The 23,087-nt window shown below is 43.8% G+C and overlaps 1 protein-coding gene across 1 annotated transcript in view; it reads left to right on the top strand.

Annotated features, from left to right (window-relative positions):
- LOC146330985 (dihydropyridine-sensitive L-type skeletal muscle calcium channel subunit alpha-1-like) overlaps positions 1-22,594 on the top strand; it is a 137,089-nt gene extending 114,495 nt beyond the window's left edge. Inside the window, exons 35-42 of the mRNA XM_084725882.1 lie at positions 2,176-2,303; positions 8,933-9,029; positions 10,208-10,310; positions 13,922-14,023; positions 16,210-16,340; positions 17,958-18,080; positions 19,399-19,550; positions 21,770-22,594. Of these exons, the coding sequence (XP_084582008.1) occupies positions 2,176-2,303; positions 8,933-9,029; positions 10,208-10,310; positions 13,922-14,023; positions 16,210-16,340; positions 17,958-18,080; positions 19,399-19,550; positions 21,770-21,779 (846 nt within the window). The 3' untranslated portion in view covers positions 21,780-22,594. The remainder of the gene's footprint in view (positions 1-2,175; positions 2,304-8,932; positions 9,030-10,207; positions 10,311-13,921; positions 14,024-16,209; positions 16,341-17,957; positions 18,081-19,398; positions 19,551-21,769) is intronic.
- Positions 22,595-23,087: the final 493 nt, after the last annotated feature.

Raw genomic sequence — 23,087 nt, 5'->3', positions numbered from 1 at the left:
AAGTCATGGTCAGGATTTCATGCGAGGTGATGAGACGGCTTTTAAATCAGTCATTTTTACTTTTTTTTTTTTAAACTTTGCTGCCTCACAGAGATGCGCTTTAGAGTAAAACACAGCAGCATCTGTCCTACCTTTTCACTGCAACTCTGCATTGAAATTGCTAATAAATAAAAGTAAAAGCAACAGTAAAACTGTTTCACACTACAGTGGTTACATGTAGTCCACAGATCACATGGGTGCTGAACCATGGGGGGCAATCTGTACGGAGATGGGACAACTGTGATCCATTGGACCACGAGTCAATAGAGTGCTCCTCTACAGAGTTTCAATTTAGATTCCTCTCAGCATCAGAGGGACCCTTAGTGCAGTATTATTATTTTTTTTAACAAATTGAATATGTGCATTGGAGGGAGAAGAAATTAATTACAAAAGTTGTCATGCTCTTATTTGACACCCCCTTTCCATAATCTGTATATTCCAGAAGTAAAGTTGTTGTCACTTCAGGTATGATGACAGAGTAAGAGTAAACTTTATGTTCCCTTCAATGGTCCACACATCTTGATCACTGTCATTAGTACAGTACAGTAATTTTTTTTACCTTAGTTACCATATATTGCTTACTCTTTGTAATTGTATTACTGACTTTAAAATAAAAAACACATGTATACAGTACTATAGTTTCTTGAATCACACAACACTTTAGGCTTCTAACTCAGTGGTTGTGTCAAATCCTTGCTTTTTTCTCTCTTGCAGTAGGAATCACTAGCACTGCACAGTCCCAGTGTACTCTGAACAACCACAACAAGAACTAGACAAGTTAATTTTTTTTATGTCAAATTAATATGGAGTAAAATATAATATTAAAAATACTGACTTTGGTGGTTTATTGTCAAAGTGTTGACAAATGAAGCTACAGCAGCTCTACAGGACAGTTTTGAGAACACAGACTGGTAGATGTTCAGGGAAGTTGCTGCCCAGGAGAATCACATCAACCTTGTAGAATATTCACCATCAGTGACATCACACATCAGCAAATATGTTGATGATGTGGTGAAAACAGACAGTAAAATCATTCCCCAACCGGAAAGTCTGGATGAATGGCCTTTAAGTCAGGTGACAAGGGAGTTACAGCACAGGAGGCGAGGCGGAAGCAGTTGTGTTATAGGCTAAAAAAGCAGGAGCGCCCCAATGATGTGTGAGGCCACATAACCACAAGCTAAACACATTTTATGCTCACTTTGATCTCCTCAACAAATACTCTGCTGTGAAGTCTACTCCACCTCCTGAGCAGCGGCCTGTGAGTATCTACAGAGGATGTGAATCCTGAATCTCCTGCTGAGAGTGAATATGAAGCTGCTGGGCCTGATAACATCCCCTTAAAGCATGAGGCAACCAACTAGTAGATGTCATTACTGAAATTTTTAACATGTCACAGTGTTCTCACCTGCATAAAGTGCACAGGGATGATGCAGGGATGATGCACATTATGTGCTTTGAGAAGTGGTTCTTTAGCACATAAAGAACAGCATCCCAGCCAGCCTGGACCCTCATCAGAACCACCAGATCCACAGAGGATTACAGCTCCACTGCCCTCTTCTCTTCACTCTCCTTAAGAACAACACCTACATCAGAGTGTTGTTTGTTGATTTCAGCTTAGCATTCAACACAACCTCCCCCATGAATCCAATGGGCAAAATGAACACTCTGGACCCGAGTTCTACACTCTGCAACTGGATATTGGACTTCCTCACAAACAGACCCCAGACTGTACAGACTGGCGTTCTCACCTCCTCCACTTTAGTGCTCAGTGCCTATTACATATTCAGGATAAAACATAAAAAAAAAATCAAATTATTTATTCTTAATAGTTGGATGTAGCTGGTCTAAATGTTGCCTCTTTTTTGTGTGGTGACACTATGAAAAATGCACAGTAGACACAGAGCATTTTGGTACAGTTAAAAGTTAAAAGGGATTTATAGTAATTTTAATAGTAATCTGTCAGTGCAGGGTCAGTGTCTGTCAGTTCATTTCATTTAAAAAAAAAGAATGTTTTTCTAATGACAAAACAGAACCACATAAATAAGGAATCATCTAAACAAGACATGAATGTCCTGTGGTACATCATTGAGAAATAATCAAACAACACATTAAACACATTGCTTTTATTCTTTACAGATTATCAACCTATTTGTGGCTGTCATCATGGATAACTTTGACTACTTGACACGTGATTGGTCCATCCTTGGCCCCCAGCACCTGGATGAGTTCAAGAAAATCTGGGCTGAATATGATCCTGAGGCCACGTGAGTGTGTGTGTGTGTGTGTGTTAGGCTTGGCAGTTTTTTCATACCTTCATACCCTCCTGACATTTTACCGGAATACACAGTATTAGGTGGTATTTGTGTAAAACGGCTCAACTACACTGTACTCATAGCAGCACTCCTCCCACAGCTGGGAAACAACACACACACACTCAGGAGCACCACTTCGGTCCTTAGAAGATGCAGCTTTTATTTACTAACAAACTCAAAATGAAACTGTAAACTTACACCTTGTCTCTGTATATGTTCTGCCAGAATAACAACTTCACTGCTCATCTTTCCCTCCACTTGGTGTGCATTCTGTTAAGTTCTGAGTTTTGGCCAGGACCCCGGATGCAGAGAACAAGATAAGGGAAGTTTTTCAAAAGATTTATTGTTTCACACAGGGCAAAAAAACAACTAAAGGCGAGGGCAGGTGCTGGACGCGGTCGGCTGGCTGGCGCAGCTGAGCAGGCAGGAGGAGATCCGTGCTGGCGTTGGTTCAGGAACTTGAGAGCTGCACACACGGTCGGGAGGAGCACTGAAGGCTGCACAAAAACACTGAAGATTAGAGCCACGAAAAAACACCATAAATCCACTAGGAAACTTGCAGCGCTACGTTACCGACTGCGACTGAGACTGAATAGTCCGGCACAGGAGTGGTGACTTGGCCGAGCTCAAATAGCAGGGGGAATGTGATGATGAGAGCCAGGTGCGTCTCATTAGGCTGAGCCAGCCAATGACTGCCGCCGCTGCCACACACACTGCCCTGGAAGGAAAACGGGGGAGGGAAGGGGAGACAAAGAAAAAAAAGGAAACACAACGCAGGCCAGACCAAAACACCTACAACCATGACATTACCCCCCCCTCAACGGACGCCACCCGGCGGCCTGCCAGGCTTGTCTGGAAAGGCCCTGTAAAAGTCATTAATAAGGTCTGGGTCCAGAATCAATGAACGGGACACCCATGACCGTTCTTCTGGGCCATACCCCTCCCAGTCCACCAAAAACTGGTATCCCGGCCCCGTCTGCGGACATCCAGCAACCACCGGACAGTGTAGGCAGGGTGGTCATCAATGAGCCGGGGGGGTGGAGGGGGTTCGGCCGGAGGGCACAGAGCACTGGTGGACACAGGCTTCAGCAGGGAAACGTGAAAAGCCGGGTGAACATTAAGGGCTGCAGGCAACTTGAGTCTCATCACACTGGGATTGATTACCTTCTCAATTTCAAAAGGACCGATGTACCTGGGGGCTAACTTCCTGCTCTCCGTCTGCAGAGGGATGTCGCGTGAGGACAGCCAGACCTTTTGACCCGGCTGATAGTGGGGGGCAGGAGCGCGACGTCTGTCCGCCAACCGTTGGTTGCGAGCCGCAGTCCGCGTGAGAGCCGCCCTCGCCTCACGCCAGACCCGACGAGCCCGCCGGAGGTGCTCCTGTACGGACGGAACTGCCACTTCGGTCTCCTGGATGGGGAAGAGGGGAGGTTGGAAACCCACAGAGGCCATAAAGGGGGACATACCTGTGGCTGAGCTGACAAGGGAGTTGTGGGCATATTCCACCCAGGGGATATGGGTGGACCACGAGGCGGGATGTCTTGAGGTGACGCACCGAAGAGCTGACTCGAGGTCCTGGTTGGCCCGCTCCGTCTGGCCGTTGGTTTGAGGATGGTACCCAGACGAGAGGCTGGCCGACGCACCCAGAGCCTGGCAGAAGGCCCTCCAGACCTGGGAGGAGAACTGCGGACCCCGGTCCGAAACGATGTCCTGAGGTATTCCATGAAGTCTGAACACATGTTGGACGAGGAGGTTGGCAGTCTCTAAGGCTGAGGGGAGTTTGGGCAGAGGAACAAAATGCACAGCTTTGGAAAAACGATCAATAATGGTAAGAATTACTGTGTTACCCTCTGAAGGTGGGAGTCCAGAGACGAAGTCCACAGCGACATGAGACCAAGGGCAATGAGGGATGGGCAGTGGACGTAGGAGGCCAGCAGGAGTCTGGTGGGAGGATTTGTTGCGGGCACAGACGGAGCAGGCGGAGACATATCCCTTGGTATCTGATGTTATGGTGGGCCACCAAAAACTGCGTCGGAGCAAGGAGAGGGTGCGATGAAAGCCTGGATGGCAGGCGACCTTGGAAGCATGTCCCCACTGGAGCACAGGAGTCCTGGCAGAGGGTGGAACGAACATCCGGTTGGGAGGGCAGCCCTCAGGAATGGGTTGATCTTGTTGAGCCTCCTGAACCACTTGCTCAATCTCCCACCTGGCCGCCCCCACCACGCAGGAGGAAGGGAGGATGGTCTCTACAGGTGCGTCTTCCACAGGAGGAGTAAACTGTCGGGACAAGGCGTCAGGCTTAACATCCGATCGTAGATAGGAGAGGTTCTTGTGGTCAGTCCATACCATAAAAGGGTGTGTGGAGCCCTCCAACCAATGCCTCCACTCCTGGAGAGCTAAGACCACAGCGAGAAGCTCCCTGTTGCCCACGTCGTAATTCCTCTCTGCCGGGGTGAGCCGGCGAGAGAAAAAGGCACAGGGGTGCATCTTGTGGTCTACTGGGGAACGTTGGGAAAGGACTGCTCCAACACCAGAGTCAGAGGCGTCGACTTCGACCACGAACGGTAGTGCGGGATCTGGGTGGGAAAGCACAGGTGCAGAGGTAAACAGGCACTTTAACCGGTTGAAGGCAGCATCAGCCGCCTGAGACCACACAAAGGGGAGCTTGAAGGAGGTTAGCTGCGTGAGTGGGGCCGCTACTTGGCTGTAATTACGAATAAACCTCCTGTAAAAGTTGGCAAAACCCAAAAATCTCTGGAGATGTTTTCTGGTAGCGGGGACAGGCCACTCGGCCACCACTTGGACCTTGGCAGGGTCCGCCTTCAACTGTCCCTTTTCTACAATGAACCCCAAAAAACTGACGGATGAAACATGAAACTCACATTTTTCAGCCTTCACAAAGAGTCTGTTCTCTAGCAGTCTTTTCAATACCAGTCTTACATGCTGGACATGTTCATCAGAGTCTCTGGAAAAAATCAAAATGTCATCTAAATACACAAACACAAACCTGTTGAGCATGTCCCTTAAAACGTCATTGATCAGTGCTTGAAAAACGGCTGGAGCGTTGGTTAGGCCAAAAGGCATCACGAGGTATTCGAAATGCCCGAGGGGGGTGTTGAATGCCGTCTTCCACTCATCCCCTTCCTTAATTCTGATGAGGTGGTAGGCGTTGCGAAGGTCTAACTTTGAAAAAATGGTTGCCTGGTGCAGAGGACCAAAAGCGGAGTCTATCAGAGGGAGTGGGTACTTATTTTTCACAGTAATGTCGTTTATGCCTCTGAAATCTATGCAAGGGCGCAGGGTTTTATCTTTCTTCTCGACAAAGAAAAACCCTGCTCCCACTGGGGAGGAGGAAGGGCGGATGAGCCCCGCAGCTAAAGAGTCAGTAATGTACTGCTCCATGGACTCTCTTTCTGGTTTGGACAGGTTGTATAACTTTTGGGACGGAAGGGGGGCTCCAGGGAGCAGCTCAATGGCACAGTCATAGGGCCGGTGTGGGGGAAGAGAAAGAGCTTTGTCCTTGCTAAAAACCTCCTGGAGGTCATGGTACATGGGGGGAATGGAGGACAAGTCAATAGGTTTAGGTGGCACAGGTGACAAGGAGGCGCTGGGGGGAATGGCAGAGTGAAGGCAGTGGGAATGACAGAAAGTACTCCAATTGGTTATGGCAGAAGCGGACCAGTCAATATGGGGGTTGTGCAGCTTTAGCCAGGGGAGACCCAGAACCAGAGGTGATGTGGGAGATGGAATAATTAACAGAGAACTTACTTCCTGATGATTGCCTGAAAGCTGCAGGGTCATAGGAGCAGTACGGTGGGTAACACTAGCAAGTAACTGACCACTCAGAGTGAGAACGTTCCTAGGCTCCGGGAGAGGCTCAGTAGGAAGGTTAGCTTGACTACACAGTTCAGAGTCAATAAAATTGTCATCTGCTCCACTATCAACCAGTACTTGCAGGGGTATCGTGTGATGTGGGAGTCTGAGCATACCTTGCAGTTGAACTCGGGTGGAGGGTGAGGAAGAGGAGATGGTACGGCTCACCAGCGCCCCTCCAGTGGCTGATGAGCCTGCCCTTTTGACAGTTGTGGACAGGTGGCGAGGAAGTGGCCAGGCTGGCCACAGTAGATGCAGAGCCGGTGCTGGAATCTGCGCTCCCGTTCCGCGGGAGACAACCTGGCTCTGCCCAACTGCATGGATTCCTCCTCTTTAGGGGCAGAGGAAAAACCCGGATGAGGAACTGGGGCTGGAATGGGGGTGAGGTCCCGGGAGATCCCGCGTGGAGGAGCGGACACAGAGGGGTGGTTGGAAGCCAAGGGAGGAAGGGTGCCCTGTCTCCCAACTCTCTCCCTGCGTCTCTCACGTAGCCGGTTATCGAGTCTAATGGCTAATGAGATTAGTTCATCAAGAGACTGGGTCTCATCTCGTGCTGCCAATTCATCCTTAACATAATCAGCTAATCCCAGAAGAAAAATGCTTTGCAATGCGAGCTCATCCCACCCGCTCTCGGCTGCCAGAATGCGGAAGTCGATAGCGTACTGGGAGACTGGTGCTGAACCCTGGCGAAGGGAAAGGAGCCGACTGCTGGCTTCTTTCCCTTGGACCGGGTGATCGAAAACTTTACGCATCTCACTGACGAAGGAGGAATATGACTGAGTTACCGCCGAATTGGTGGAGATAGCCAAAGCCCAAGAGGCAGCCCGATCTGTTAACAAACTCATAATAAAAGCGATTTTCGATCTATCTGTGGCGTAAGTCTGGGATTGCTGTTCAAACACTAAAGTACACTGAAGCAAGAAACGACTACATGCCCCTAATTCTCCCGAATACCTGACTGGGGTGGGGATGTATGGTTCCCGGGAGAGGCTGGATGGAGGAGCCAGAGACGCCATGGTGGGAACAGGGGAAGGAGGAAGAGTCCCGGGAGGAACCAAGCTGGAGATCTGACTGACGGCCTGATCCATGCAGCTGCCGAGCTGAGATACGCTGGTCACAAGGTTCTGGAGAACGCCTTGGATTTCGTGGATGGCTTCCCCCATCTGACCAACACGTGCACCTTGCGAGGATAGCGCCTGCCGAAACTTATCTGTCTCCGCGGGGTCCATGATTTGGCCGGACTATTCTGTTAAGTTCTGAGTTTTGGCCAGGACCCCGGATGCAGAGAACAAGATAAGGGAAGTTTTTCAAAAGATTTATTGTTTCACACAGGGCAAAAAAACAACTAAAGGCGAGGGCAGGTGCTGGACGCGGTCGGCTGGCTGGCGCAGCTGAGCAGGCAGGAGGAGATCCGTGCTGGCGTCGGTTCAGGAACTTGAGAGCTGCACACACGGTCGGGAGGAGCACTGAAGGCTGCACAAAAACACTGAAGATTAGAGCCACGAAAAAACACCATAAATCCACTAGGAAACTTGCAGCGCTACGTTACCGACTGCGACTGAGACTGAATAGTCCGGCACAGGAGTGGTGACTTGGCCGAGCTCAAATAGCAGGGGGAATGTGATGATGAGAGTCAGGTGCGTCTCATTAGGCTGAGCCAGCCAATGACTGCCGCCGCTGCCACACACACTGCCCTGGAAGGAAAACGGGGGAGGGAAGGGGAGACAAAGAAAAAAAAGGAAACACAACGCAGGCCAGACCAAAACACCTACAACCATGACACATTCACCATAACTCTGTCACCAGTAATTCGTCAGCCCATCTACCTCTGTAATGCTCGCAAAAGTTACGGACTCACAACAAAATACTACTCTGACCAGTCAGCAGTCTGCATGTTTGTTATTTTACTGTTATCATCTGGACTGAATACCAAATAATGCAAAACAGGCAGAGGCATTTTTCTTCTTTTTTAACTAGTTAATCCAAAAATCCTAAAGCCTGAGACGCTGTGTTTCTTCTTCTTATGAAAGCTGCCGCACAGAGACTGACCCCTGGTGGCATAACCTGCACACTACAATACAGCATCTCCTTATCAGTTTAATAGAAAGTGGAGCATCTGTGTTTATGATGGTACTGAAAATCATACCGTCAGGATTTCTTATTACCCTGGTACCGATCAAGCATTGTGTGTGTGTGTGTGTGTGTGTGTGTGTGTGTGTGTGTGTGTGTGTGCTTGTGTGTGTGTGTGTGTGTGTGTGTGTGTGTGTGTGTGTGTGTGTGTGTGTGTGTTAGGTTCCAAAATAATGATATTTGCACAGGCTCACCTGCTCTGCTCTCATTTCATTACATGGAACTGTTGGACTAACCAGTGGCAGCCTGTGTAACATGGTGGATACAAGAAATAAACACATCTGATGTATTCATGGTGGGGGTTTTCACTTCTTTTGTGGTAGTGCCTATCAGATTCATATCTAATTTGAGGAAGCTTTGGTCCAGGTGGAAAGGATTACTAGGATAGAATGGCCTCCTTTGTCCATTAAATACGTCCAGATTTTGGGCTCTGATTAGTACACATGTCTCTCTTCACTATTAAATTAATGGAATTGCAGAAAAACACCCAGCGAATATTTACAATATTTTAATTGAAGAAGATCTTCTGTCTGGATTTTTTGAGCATAAAATTGTATCATTTTTATTCTTTCTTGCAGGGGGCGTATTAAGCACCTAGATGTGGTGACACTGTTACGGAGAATACCTCCTCCACTGGGTTTTGGAAAGTTTTGTCCTCATCGTATTGCCTGTAAGGTGAGAAAAATGTTCAGCCTGATGTCTTGTGTCACATGACAGTTGTAATGTAATGTAAAGTATTTTTTTTTCTTCAGTTAGAGGACAGCAAGCCCTAACTGGCCTCTATGAGGTTATTTCAGTTCAGTTTTCAGTTTCATGTCATGTCATTACTTACCAAAAGTGTTCTGACATTAAAAAAGAAAAAAAAAACTGAGGGTAAGTCAAAAAAGTTTAAAATTGATAAGTTACCAGTAAACCTCACATGGCGTCGCTACATGACTTCCTAAAGCCTTTCTGCCAGAAAGCCCTTTCTAGTACAGCTACTGTATTTGGACTTCATGACAGAAAGTCCTAAAGGGGAATCTCTCTTATGTGCTCTCTCAGTGCACCTCCGTCCTAAAGCACTTACAGCACTGAGCAGAAACTATGAAATGTGTGACTAAAATGTGATATATATATATATATATATATGTATATGGCAGAGAAAAGGCAGAAGTACATAGAAATTAAACTAAAGCAATAAAAGAATTTATAGTGTCAGGGAGAGCAAAACACCTACTGATATACATAAATGTTGTGCTGTTTCTTATACCTGTGGTACTAGGCCAACACTGACACTGATGCTTTACATGGAAAGAATTGAATAGAAAACAAACTGAAAAGTGAAAATTACCAGAAAACAAAGAGAAAATGCATATGAACAGAGCCAGTTGGCCCATTAGGCAATATAGGCAAATGCTAAGGGCGCCAAAGCCTCCAGGGGGCACCACAAAATCCGGAAAAAAAATCACCTTCAATATAATTATATTAAAACTAGTTATTTAAACTTTTAAACTAACTAACTAACATGTTAACTAACTAGCTAACATAGATTCAAATGTAAAGCAATGCCCAATTAATATTACTACAATTATAATACCAAATAAGCCCCCTCCGGCTGATCGACACCTGCTCCCTCTCTGTGGGGGGAGGGGCAAATTTATTGATGTGACCCCAGAGAACTTGTAAACATGTCAAAACGACCTAAACTGTCCAGAGCACAGGGAAGAAAAAAAAGAAAAGAAGGGGAAAAAATGGGACTAAGAAAGAGGTAAAGTAAAGATACAGTAATGAAATGAAGCATCACTTTTTCTGTTAATTTCTAAAATTAAATTTGATAATATTCCTACATGATGTTTTGTATTTTGTTTCTACAGAGGTTGGTGTCCATGAACATGCCTCTCAACAGTGATGGAACAGTCACCTTCAACGCCACACTGTTTGCCCTGGTTAGAACTGCGTTGAAAATAAAGACAGAAGGTTTGTGTTATCAACAATGTATGTGTATTGTATAGTTATTTTAGTCATTTCTGAAATTTGACATTTGACAGACAGTGGAAATTAATTTGCCCTGTGAACAGGGCAGAACAATTATCGCTAATGATCTACTGCAGTTTTCACATCGCAGGATGCGCAACATTTGTTAAAGGCAAAATGTGTGTCAAAATACCATTTTAAATTAAATATTGTGGTGCTGCAGAGGTGTCCTGGCCAACATCATTCTCTAGACTTGAAGAAAAACATCTTTGTTTAATACAGATTGCTGAAAAAGATAACATACCATAATTGTTTAATGTGATTTTAATGAAAATTGTATTACTTATTCTTTCCTCTAATATTGTAAATCATATTGCAATTGCAATATCAGTCAAAAGAGAGTTGCAATTAAAACTAGTTTCTAACACAGTTCACTACAGGGTTTCTACATTACTAGTAAGGCATGACCCTTATTTATGTATATATGTACAGGATATGTAGATACATTACATGAAGTACAGTGCATACTCCCCTATGTTGGGGTGGGCGGTGTCAGCTCAGTATATCCATGCAGCTCAGTAGCGTTCCCTTTCTGTTAGACACTCTTAGTGTCCAGCTGTGATTGCAGCTTCTTTTGCATTGATGTCGGAGCACTCAGCTGCTCCTCCTAGTTCTCACATATATTGCATGTAACCTCTCTTCTTGGGCCTGCCATGACAGTAATTCCATCTGTTCTCTATTCTCAGTTCTTGTCCACATGTGTCTTGTTACAGTCGTCCACTTCTCATCAGTATTTTCTGGTCCCAAACAAGTGACTGGGACCTTGTTAATGTGGGCAACGTCTGAGCTTGTTAGCTGCTATATATGTTTATATATATATATATATATATGTATATATATATATATATATATATATATATATATATATATATATATATATATATATACATATATGTATATATATATTATTAACCACATGATCATTGTGCAAGGATTGACAGACATTCCACTACATTTAATAGCTGCAACTGCATTTTAGTTGTAAATACCTTGGTAACATTTGAAAGAGATCATACAAAATTAAACAGCTGTTACTGTGTCCACCCATATACAGAACCTGTTGTACTATGACTTAAGGGTCATAATGAGGTCATCACATGACAACCAGGCCTCATGCTGGAACAACTGATCAGTTAGTTAATTTTCCATCCATCCATCAATCTATCTTCAACCGTTTATCTGAAATTGGGTCATGGAGGTCAGGGGACCCCAGACATCCTTTTCCCCAGCCACATTAACCAGCTCTGACTGGGGGATCCTGAGGCATTCCAAGGCCAGAGCAGAGATATAATCCCTCCACCTAGTCCTCGGTCTGTCCCGTGGCCTCCTCCCAGCTGGACATGCCTGGAACACCTCCCTAGGAAGGCGACCAGGTGGCATCCTTACAAGATGCCCAAACCACATCAACTGCTGCTTATATGCATGATCTCATTCTTTTGGGCCTGACCCAACCTTCATGACCATAGGTGAGAGTAGGAATGAAGATTGACCAGTAGATTGAGGGCTTTGCCTTCTGACTAAGCTCTCTTTTCATCACAACAGTATGGTAACGTGAACGTAATACCACTCCTGCTGCTCCGATTCTCCGGCCCATCTCACTCTCCATTGTCCCCTCACTCGAGAACAAGACCCCGCGGTACTTGAACTCCCTCACTGGGGGTAAGGACTCATTCTTTACTTGGAGTAGACAATCCACCATTTTTTTGTTGAGAACCATGGCCTCAGACTTAGAGGTGCTGATCCTCATCCCAGCCGCTTCACACTTGGATGTGAACACTGGAAGTCACAGACTGATGACGGCATCAGAACCATATCATCTGCAAAAAGCAGCTTTGCAATTCTCAGGCCACCGAACTGCACACCCCCACATCACCCCTTAACACCCAAAGCCTTCAGCATTTCCAGGCAGATCTAATCAATCCCTGGGGCTTTGCCACTGTGGAGTTGTTGTTGTTGACTACCTCAGTGACTTCTTCAAGGAAAATTGACGCTGATCCCCCATCATCTCCCAGCTCTGCCTCTACCATAGAAGGGTGGGTTAGTTGGGTTCAGAAGTTCCTCAAAGTGCTCCTTCCACGGCTGGATTACCTCCTCATTTTAAGTAAACAGCGTCCCATCCTTGCTATATACAGCTTGGATGGTCCCCTGTTTCCCTCTCCTGAGGTGCTGAACAGTTTTCCAGAAGTGCTTTGGTGCCGACCAAAAGTCCTTCTCCATGGCTTCTCTGAACTCCTCCCACACCCACTTCTTTGCCTGTGTCATGGCCTGTCAGTACCTTGCAACTGCCTCCAGATTCCCCCGAGATAACATATCCTGGAAGGCCTCCTTCTTCAGTCGGATAGCTTCCCTGCCCACCAGTGTCCACCACGATGTTCGAGGGTTGCCGCCACTTGAGGCACCTACAACCTTCAGACCACAGCTCTCAGCTGCAGCCTCAGTTTTGAACAGACAGAGGCCTCCTCCAAACATTGCAAGCTCACCCACACCACACATTTGGGCTTGCCAGGTCTGTCAAGAGGCTTCCCCTGCCACCTGACCCAACTCACCACCAGATGGTGATCAGTTGAGAGCTCAGCCCTTCTCTTCACCCAAGTGTCCAATACATATGGCCTCAGATCAGATGATATGATAACAAAATCGGTCACTGACCTTCAACCAAGGGTGCTCTGGTACCACATACACTTATAAGCATCCTTATGCTTGAACATGGAGTTCATTATGGACAGTCCATGACTAGCACAGAAGTCCAATAACAAATACCTGCTCGGGTCCAAATCAGGGAGACTGTTCCTCCCAATCATGCCCCTCCAAGTGTCTCCATCATTACCCACGTGTGCGTTGAAGTCTCCCAGTAGGACTATCAAGTCCACTACTGGAACCCCATGCAGGACTCCATTCAGGGTCTGTATGAAGGCCAAATACCCCAAACTGCTATTCAGTGCATAAGCACAGACAACCGTCCAAGTTTTCCACCCTATAACCCTTAGTCGTAGGGAGGCGTCCCTCTTGTCCACCGGGGTAAACTGCAACATAGCGGCACTCAGCCAGGCACTTGTGAGTATCCCCACACCCTCCTTGCGCCTCATGCCAACTTCTATCCAGGAGAACGGCTCCAGAGCCGAGGCTGTGCATCTCTTCTCAAGCCCCTTCTTCCTGATGTGACTGTCTGCAGGGATTGCCTCTTCTACCACAACTGCCCTCTTCTGCTCCTTGTCCACCACCATTATGTCAATGACGGCTGAAGAAGTGCAAGAAAAGGGGAGACAGAGACTGAGACTGTCACTGCAACTGGAATTATTCTCTAACACATAATAAAACTTACAATATTGTGCAGTCATGCCAGATATTGGAAGAAATAATTCATGACTTGAAACATGATTTTGAAAGTAGTTACAATACTTGACTGCTATTGGAAAATGATGTTAAACTGGTAGCTGAGCTACATTTAGCAGTGGTACTCCCCAACATTCATTGCTCCTTATATGTTTATATTTTGATTTCTGGAATTTCACTCATTTCCTGTGTCTTGTTATTATTCTTCTTCCATTGGAAAGGTAATTTTGAACAAGCCAATGAGGAGCTGAGGGGAATTATCAAGAAGATCTGGAAGCGTACCAGTATGAAACTGCTGGATCAAGTCATACCACCAATAGGAGGTGAAAGAAACACATGCATGCATGAATTTTTGCAGGTCTTACTGGTTAACAGTAAGCAAAAAATAACCTGCACACTGCTATGTTGTTCCCAGTTCTTCCTTAATTCCACATGGTTGTGAAAAGTTTTGACTATAAATGATTTTCCGCAGGTGACCTGAGGTTCACAAAAAAAGTGCAGAATGACAGGATTTGACTTTTCAAAAAACATAACCGTAACCGTAACATAACCACACCTGCATATGCAGCTAAAGGCACTATCAGCCTCTCCATTTGTTGAGCCATTGTTTTTATGTTTGCTGGAATTGGTTCAGAGCTATGAGACAAGCTATGGCAATGGCTGAAAGTATTTTTCACCACATTCTCTGATCTGTAAATCACTTTCCCATCCATTTTACAAGGGAAGTGATGTTGATTTTATTTTTATAACCTAATATCACAGATTTATGGATAAGTAAAAACTCCCCCCAAAAAATCCTTCAAAGGGATAGTTTGCCCAAAAATGCAATTTCAGTCATTGTGTGTTGTATTCTGTTTATTTTTAATGGTCTTCAGTTTGTTTTATCTCTGTGTTTAAATGTGTGTAGTCAAAGGACATGGCTGCTGCTGGAGGGTTCAGATGCACAGCCGAGGTGCAGAGTGCACAGCTGCAGAGCCTCTGAGCTACAGGAACAGTGAATAAAAGAAAGAGAAACTGTTTTGTGCAAAAGAGCCCTGATTATTTTTGTACATTAATGTGTTTGTGCATTTGGTTTACTCTCAACTCAAACAAGGGGATACACATTACGTAGGCTACCGACTCATCCGGTGCATCTGGCTTACTATGTGTTCCCCTCAGTCACCAATACTCCTTTGCTCAAGTAGGATTCCCTGATAGTCCATTTCTCCCATGGCACAAATACACACACTCACACGGCCCATGGCTCTGCACTCTCTGGTTTATACTTTTCTGCTGGACTGCTTCTTTTTTAATTAATCTCTGCAATTGTCGAATTTGTAAGGCAGCGGTATTCTCAATGTTGGCCACGTGCTGCCACTGTGATGATTTTTTGGCATCTGTAATGTTCAGTTTATCCACCAAATAACATATTTTCCTTGTTTCAACCTCTGCACAAAATGTTTTGTCCTTTTTGCCTTTTTCACAGCATTTGTCACGATTGTCCTCAGGCAGACATGAATGCATTGTGTTTCGTTGACCATTTATAGGCAGTTATGGGCATTACATGATGTCTGCAAAAGGTGCACCACATTTCAAGTTGATTGTGACTTAAGGAAAACCAGCATAGGACATGCCTACGCCTTGTTTTATAAACCAGAATATTTTTGTGCGTAAGCACTTTCTGTGTTCCATCTGTATGCCATCTTTTAAGGTGAATCTTATTTTATAATTGAGGCTCTCCTGATTCCAGACTCCTTGCCTTGTCGACCTTGCCTCCTGTAAGCCCCTCCCTGTTATCTCAGCCTGTTAAAGTACTGAACTGTTTGGGCCCAAGGACTCACGTCCCCGTCCTCATCCTTGCTTCTGGGTTCAACTCAACCCATTCCCTGAGCCTTACCCGCAGAGACTGTCTATGGGCTCTGAGCCTGAAGACCGAACTGTTCCCCGTGTTTATTCGTCTGCTCAAGTTCCTGCTCAATAAAGGTCATTACCAAATGTTACTCTGTGCCTGTGTGCTGCAAGTGGGTCCAACATACCCATTACAAGAGCCACGTTCACATGCACATACACACTGTCTGAACTGGGTGTGTGTGGTGTGATGGTGTACAAACATCATGTAGGGACTTTAGGAAACTTGGATTTCACCAGACAAGCAGTATGGAGGCATTTTATGTTTTTATCCAGTGTTTTTGTATGTCCGAAAATTGAAAACACCATTCACTTCCATTGTTTGGGAGATTCTGCAATACTGTTTTCCTGTGAAACTCCAGCAGTGTTTAGCAGACTAACAAAATAAACCCACAGTTGGCATATGGGCGAGTAGATAATGACTGAATTTTTAGTTTTGGGTGAACTATCCCTTTAACATGGACAAAACAGTACAACACAGTATAACATAATCAAGATGTGTTTACATCATCTAAGGCCAGTTGGTGTTTATTTCCTCTGAGTTTTAATGCAGCTGTGTAAAATCACTGCCCATGTAAAATCACTTTATTTTCTGTTACACTTTACACTTGTATTTTGACAGATGATGAGGTGACTGTGGGAAAGTTCTACGCCACCTTCCTAATCCAGGATTATTTCAGGAAATTGAAGAAGAGACAGGAAGAGTACTATGGCTACCGGCCAACCAAGAAAAGCGCTACCCATGAGATACAGGTAAAGAGTTGATGGTATTCAGTCTTTGATATCACGTGAATTAATTTATTTAATTAGTTTGATTAAAATGTAATCATATGTCTGTGCAATCCACCTGTTTTCAAATGTGTGGACTGACCAAATGACAAGATTGTGACAGGATTAATTTTTCACCATTTTCTGACATATTATGGACCAAACAACTAATAATCAATTAGCCGAGAAAAAACTTGACAGATTGATCTTCTATCTATTAAGTATTTTGATTTGGGTCACAGTGGTTTGTCATTTTTAAAAAGTGGGTCCCCAGAAAAAGGTTTGGGAAGCACTGCTTTAAACCATGTAGATCATTTTTAAACTATAATTCATTGCAGATTATGCATTTAATTACTTACTGTATTTATTTACCTTAATAATAGCCCTAGTCAGTATATATTCTGAAGTAATTAAGTTATTAGCTAAAGATTTAGGTTCTAGGGAGAGGTCCCCACCTCTCCCTAGAACCGCCCTAGCAACCTCTTATTGACCAGCCACCATGCCACACACACACACACAGAACATATATACAAATATTCATTCATTCATTCATTCGTTTTCCATAACTGCTTATTCCTGAAGGGTCATGGGTCCTATCCCAGCTGACATTGGGTGAGAGGCAGGGTTCACCCTGGACAAGTCGGCAGTTCATCGCAGGGCTGACACATAGACAGACAACCACTCACACTTACATTCACACCTACGGGCAGTTTAGAGTCACCAATCAACCTAGCATGCATGTCTTTGGACTGTGGGAGAAAGCCGGAGAACCAGGAGAGAACCTACACAGATACGAGGAGAACATGCAAACTCCACACAGAAAGGCTCTGCCCTAGCAAGCTGGGGAATTCAAACTCAGGACCTTCTTGCTGTGAGGCGGCAGTGCTAACCACTGCACCACCGTGCCGCCCATCTGTACAAATATATAAATTAGAATAAAATATAATAAAACAAAATGAGAATAAGATAAAGCAATATATACAGTTGTGGTCAAAAGTTTACATACACTTGTAAAGAGCATGTATATCATATGCCAGAAGACCTGTAATGAATTGAAAGAAGCAAAATGTATGATTGTTTTTTGTGACAAAGACACACGTTTCAATATTACATCATAGAAAATAAGGAGTTATAGGAATCACTGGAAAGTCAAAACTGCCATGATATACATGCACTTTACAAATGTATGTAAACTTTTGACCACAACTGTACATATACCTATATACATAGTGATTTTACCTTCACGTGTATACATCCAGATTCCTCTTTTTACTATTGGTTTGACTCGTTTTTAACAGCTGGTTGTTGGAAGGTGAAGAGCAGGGAAATGCTTCAGTAATAAAGGCAAAAAATAACAAAACAAAATGTGACAAAGTTTGAGAAAGCTACTGGCCACCGTACCTGCATGTGCTATCATCATCATGGTAATGTGTTGTTGTTGTATGTGTACATGTGTTTGGTTTGTACATGCCTATTTCATATCCCACTCCAGTATATACATACTGACCTGTACATGAGTTATGGTCTCAAACATGCGCTACAGGCCTGAAAGGGATTTGTTCTTATTTTCTTCACCTGCCACATCCTCTGTCTGTCCATCAGGCAGGTCTGAGAAACATTGAGGAGGAGGCAGCACCAGAGCTCCACAGGGCCATCTCTGGAGACCTCGTGACCGAAGAAGAGATGGAAAGAGCTACGGATGAAGCTGTGGAGGCCATCTTCAGGGTAACAGGACAGGATAGGAAGATGAATGAATGGCCTTAAGGCATTTTCACACCGGCCTTGTTTGGTTTGGTTAAAACGGGCTGTGGTCCATTTGCCTGTTTGATGCGGTTCGTTTGGGCTGGTGTGAAAGCTGTCAATTGAACCCTGGTGCAGACCAAAGAACCGGACCGAGTCCACTTGAAAAGGGGGGTCTCAGTGCAGTTCCAAATGAACTCTGGTGCAGTTCGTTTGGGATGTGAAAGCAAACGAACCAAACACAGGATTTTATGATAGAAGATGTGATGTTGGCACAACTTCAAAAGCTAAATCCATTAGTTGATTAATGTGTTTAGGGGGCGATCATATGATTGATAAGACAAACAATAAGACCTACATTTAGGCAAGTATCTAAGCACACCTGTTTTCCCCGGTTAACAGGCCAAAACTGCTGTGCTTATATCCTACTTTGTGTGCTTTGTCTGATTAAAAAGTGTGACAGTGATCCCACAATAATACAGCTGTATGACACACACATGAAAAAGTCAGGTGAGGGGCAGATGCACTGTCCGCCTCCCCCTCCCTTTTTCCCTCTCTGTCTGAACGGGGGAAAACAAAAATCCCGATGCTTTCTTCTTATTATTTTCCTCTCCTCTCAAAATCTCTGTAAATTCAATATATAAAGATCTGCAGTTGTGTTGTCAGATGCAGCGCTGCAGTGTGCTGTCTCTATGTGGACATTACCCACATACGAGCCACAGCAAGTCAGCGAGGTGCGCAAAGGTGCGCAGTGTCCTGTAAGCTACAAGACGGCTTCTTTTCATCCTATTTCTATCAGTCATTATTCATAACATGCCACAATTTGCTGGTTGTTTTTTTTGTGAGCTTAAATACACACATCTGAAGCATTAAAGTGCTGTGCAAACTTCTGTCAGCCAGAATCAGATTTTCCCACGTGGGTCCTGATGATGCAGGATGACAACCACCAAAACTGTCCAAACAAGGGTTTACCTGTCAGTCTGTAAAACTGCATGTTTCCTCCTCTTGGTTCGTATTCAAAAAGTAAATGTGAACATGAGACCGAGACTAAAACGCAACAATGTTTCTTTTTTTTTTTCTTTTGGTCCGGCCCAAATAAACCGAACTACAGATGTAAAAACGGCCTTAGTTAGTCAGTCTTAGCAATGGCAATTCTTGAAAACTAAAAATATAAATGGATAAGTTGTGGTGCCAATATATTACTGACAGTGTCAGTTTGTAGTTTTTGATGTTTTTGTATGAATCTTTGTGATGTGTACACTGATTATAGCCTAAAATAAATGTGCTATCTCCTTTGAAACAGAGACAAGGGGGTCTTTTTGGAAACCACTCGGACCCCTTCTCTGCAGAGAGTGACTTAGCCGATGGCAGCCAGGCCACTAACCAGCGCCCTCTGCAGATGGCAGAAGGAGTTATCAACAATAATATGAATATAACCAACAACATGAGTCACAGGTATGTGTCAACAGTGTTTTGTTGAATCGGAAAGTGCATTATCACTGAATTGTTTCATTACTGGCTGGACTGAATTACCCTGTCTGTAGGTGAGTTGTCTGTTTCTTGCTTTCAACTTCCCAGTTCAATTTTCCTTGTATACATTGCATAGTGGAACATGCTAACACATTGGTGCATATAAATACATTGCATTTAATGCGGCAATAACACAGGTAGAGCATTAACAGGGAATTATAAAATTAAAATTTCCCATATTGACTGTGACATTATTAATCATCAGAACAATCATTCATAATGATCGGTTACTTGATGTTAAAAACATCTGGTTGTCCTGCTGCTCTCAAAAATGTGAAACACAAGAGCACACGTGGTGAATGGATTAAACTCTGTCCTCATCTGCTCTAACATAAGCTGCAATCGTTAGCATGTCTGGCTAACTAACACTAGCTTACTAGCTGCAGTAACTTTACCTCCAGACAAACTTGTTAGATCCCACTGCATCTGTATTTGTTCTGTGGGGGTTTGAGGAAGAGGAGGATATGGGCTAATGCAGAATCAAAGTGGTTTCTTTTTTCCAAATGCATGAGATGGAAACAAAACATTAGCTGCAGACAGACTTTTCAGCTGAGTCAAGTTTGTAGTATCTTACATCAGCCAGTAGCACTTACTAAATCTGCTTGTGAGTCATTATTTTTGCTGACAAAATCCACCATCGTCACCTAGAAATGGGAAGCTGCTTTTGTATATGTCTCTAAGACCTCATGTTTTAACACTTGCTCCCAATTTCGATATTATATCTGCCACCGTTATCTCTGTAAACTGCATTAATGTAGTGCAAAATTGGAAAGTTTTGCACGCTTAGCAACAGTAACTAAGGAGGACAGGGCTTATTGAAGGGTGCACAGACATTATCACACTCATTTCAGCAATATACATTCAACTGTTCCAAGTTAGTTCAAGTTAGTTTGAATGACATTTTAATCAAATTAAATTTGATGAGACCTAATAGAAATGACGAGTGCCTGATAGGGCAAAGAGATTACACTGTAGAAAACAGATGGTGGAAGTGTGATGTTGGATAATTCTGCTGTTAAATTTCAACTCTACTGTCACAGTTTATTTCTTCAAAAATGTGTAAGATCTTTAACTTTCAAGGGGCTTAAAAGAAAACTTAAGTCTGAACAGCAATGTATTTTTGGCTGGACAGCAGGACCAGCCTTACAAACGTGGTTGTCCATGATTGACTGACTGAGTACCTGAGGGATAAAGTTCAACAGCTGGTTAAATCAGTCCTCTTCTTATCCTGACGTTTCAGTATAGGAAATGTTCCTTGAGTAGGTTTTACAAGGTCCCCAGCACAAGGACAAATACAATATGTCAATTTTTATCACATTTGATGGAAGAACAAGGAAAGAAATGGGATTGGCTTTCATTAATTGAAATATTTTATAATATTTATAGTGATCCTAGTCTGATCATTGATTGACTATGAAGTCTTCATTATCTCCAAGGACAAAATTTAAATATTCAGTGGATTCCGTAATGGGATAGTACACCCAAAACTTCAGTCATTATCTACTCACCCCCATGCTGACTGAAGGTCAGGTTTAGTTCTTTAGTCCACAAAATACCACTGGAATTTCACAGGAAAACAGTGTAAAAAGTCTGACTCTGCAGGCTGTTTTCCTCTCACTCCTCACCCAGCTTAGCGCACTGGTCAGCTGAGTGGGTGTGTACTGCGCCACTGGATGAGAGCACAGTGCAGAGTAGAGGCTGTCACTCTGCACACTATTACATTAGCTAAATAAAATGACAAATTTCACCCTAAAAATCTCGCCCAACCCTGATTCGCCCAATCGCCCAACACTATGGCTCATCACACTGACATGTAAAATAGAGGATTGAATGAACTAGAGACCATCACACCAGCTGTGACTCCCCTCAGCACATTGCTGTCATAAAGAACAAAGTGACTGTTTTACTTCTACACCTTCTTTGTGAATGTGTTGTTTTTTCCATATTTTTCTTACTGAACAGTTGATAGTATAGAGACAGACAGATATATCATGCAACAAATGTCCCTATAATGGAATCACCAGGACACCCCCTGCACACTGTTGTTTATTGCTATGGTGATTTCTTCCATAGTTTGCAGGCTTGCATGTTTGCTTGAAACAGAGATCACATGATTCATTTGACTCTTCTCTCTGTTCTCTCAGTCTTTATTAGCAGTAGCTTGGAAGAGCTGGCTTCTGGCCTCATATGTCTGTCAGAGCGTTTCAAAGCTCTGACCTTTGACTTCATCAAAATGGAGATGGCAACGAGCTTCTCAGCAAACACAAAGAAGGACTGTGTTCAAAGAAACCATCGAGGTTGCCAACCTGCCAACCCAACTGCACCCAGTGTAGGGCAACAGGCTTCAGACCACGAGGACTATAAACATTGAAGACATGTGACACCATATTACATTTATAATCCCTGGGCTGGTGTGAACCTTTGACAGTGCTTGTAACATGTTCAAAAAAGATTGACATTTGTTCTTTAAATGTTTAATTCTGTTATTTGGCTGTGGGATCTGGATCCATTCATAAGCATTAAGCTCACTGAAATCTATTTTTTACACCACTTGGGAACAGAACGCACTACATAGTTCCCCCAAAAATGAAAATTTAGTCATTATGTTCTCACCCTCATGCCAGTTGAAGGTCAGGTTTAGATTTTTAGTCCACAAAACACTGCTGGAGTTTCACAGGAAAACAGTGGTCCAGAATCTCCCAAACAATGGTGACCACTTTTCAAACAAAAAAATTCAGCAGAATAAAAACTTTAAATGCCTCCATACTGCTCGTCTGGTGTCATCCAAGTCTCCTAAAGCCCCAACATGCCAAGTTGACTAAAAAATGTTATTTAGATCCTGTACATCTTGGAGCCACATTCATGTGCACATGCACACATATGCACAGTGTGCAAACAGCATGTTAGGACAGGACTTTAGGCGTCTTAGATTACACCAGAGAAGCAGTATGAAGGCCTTTTATGTTTGTTTTTTTGTTGTTGTTGTTGTTGTTGTTGTTGTTGTTGTTGTTGTTGTTGTTGTTTTTTCCTGTTGTTTTCTATGTTTAAAAACTGGTCACCATTCACTTGTTTGGGAGATTCTGCAATGTTGTTTTCCTGTAAAACTCCAGCAGTGTCTTTTTGCCAAACAAAATAATCCCTACCATCAATACTGCATGAGGGTGAGTAGATAATGACTGAATTTTCATTTTTGGGTGAACTATCCCTTTAAAAATACATCCAGCTGTACACTATCAGCATACAGAGCAACATTAATATTCATTTGGAGCAGTGTTTCTGTTCAATATTAGTCCCTTAGCTCTGGTTTCCAACTGCTCCTGAAGGCTTATTAAGCTGCTATATCAGAGTCAGGTCTCAATCATCAGGGGCTGACATCTAATAACAGCTGGAAAAATTATTCCATTTTACTGTTTCTGCATTTTCAATGTAGAAAAATTACATTCAATTATTTATGTGCAAAAC

The sequence above is a fragment of the Lutjanus erythropterus genome, chromosome 2, assembly GCF_056507025.1.
Source record: "Lutjanus erythropterus isolate fLutEry1 chromosome 2, fLutEry1.hap2, whole genome shotgun sequence".
Taxonomy (NCBI): domain Eukaryota; kingdom Metazoa; phylum Chordata; class Actinopteri; order Lutjaniformes; family Lutjanidae; genus Lutjanus; species Lutjanus erythropterus.
The sequence above is the reverse complement of the archived record's forward strand: the minus strand, read 5'-3'. Positions and strand labels throughout refer to the sequence as shown.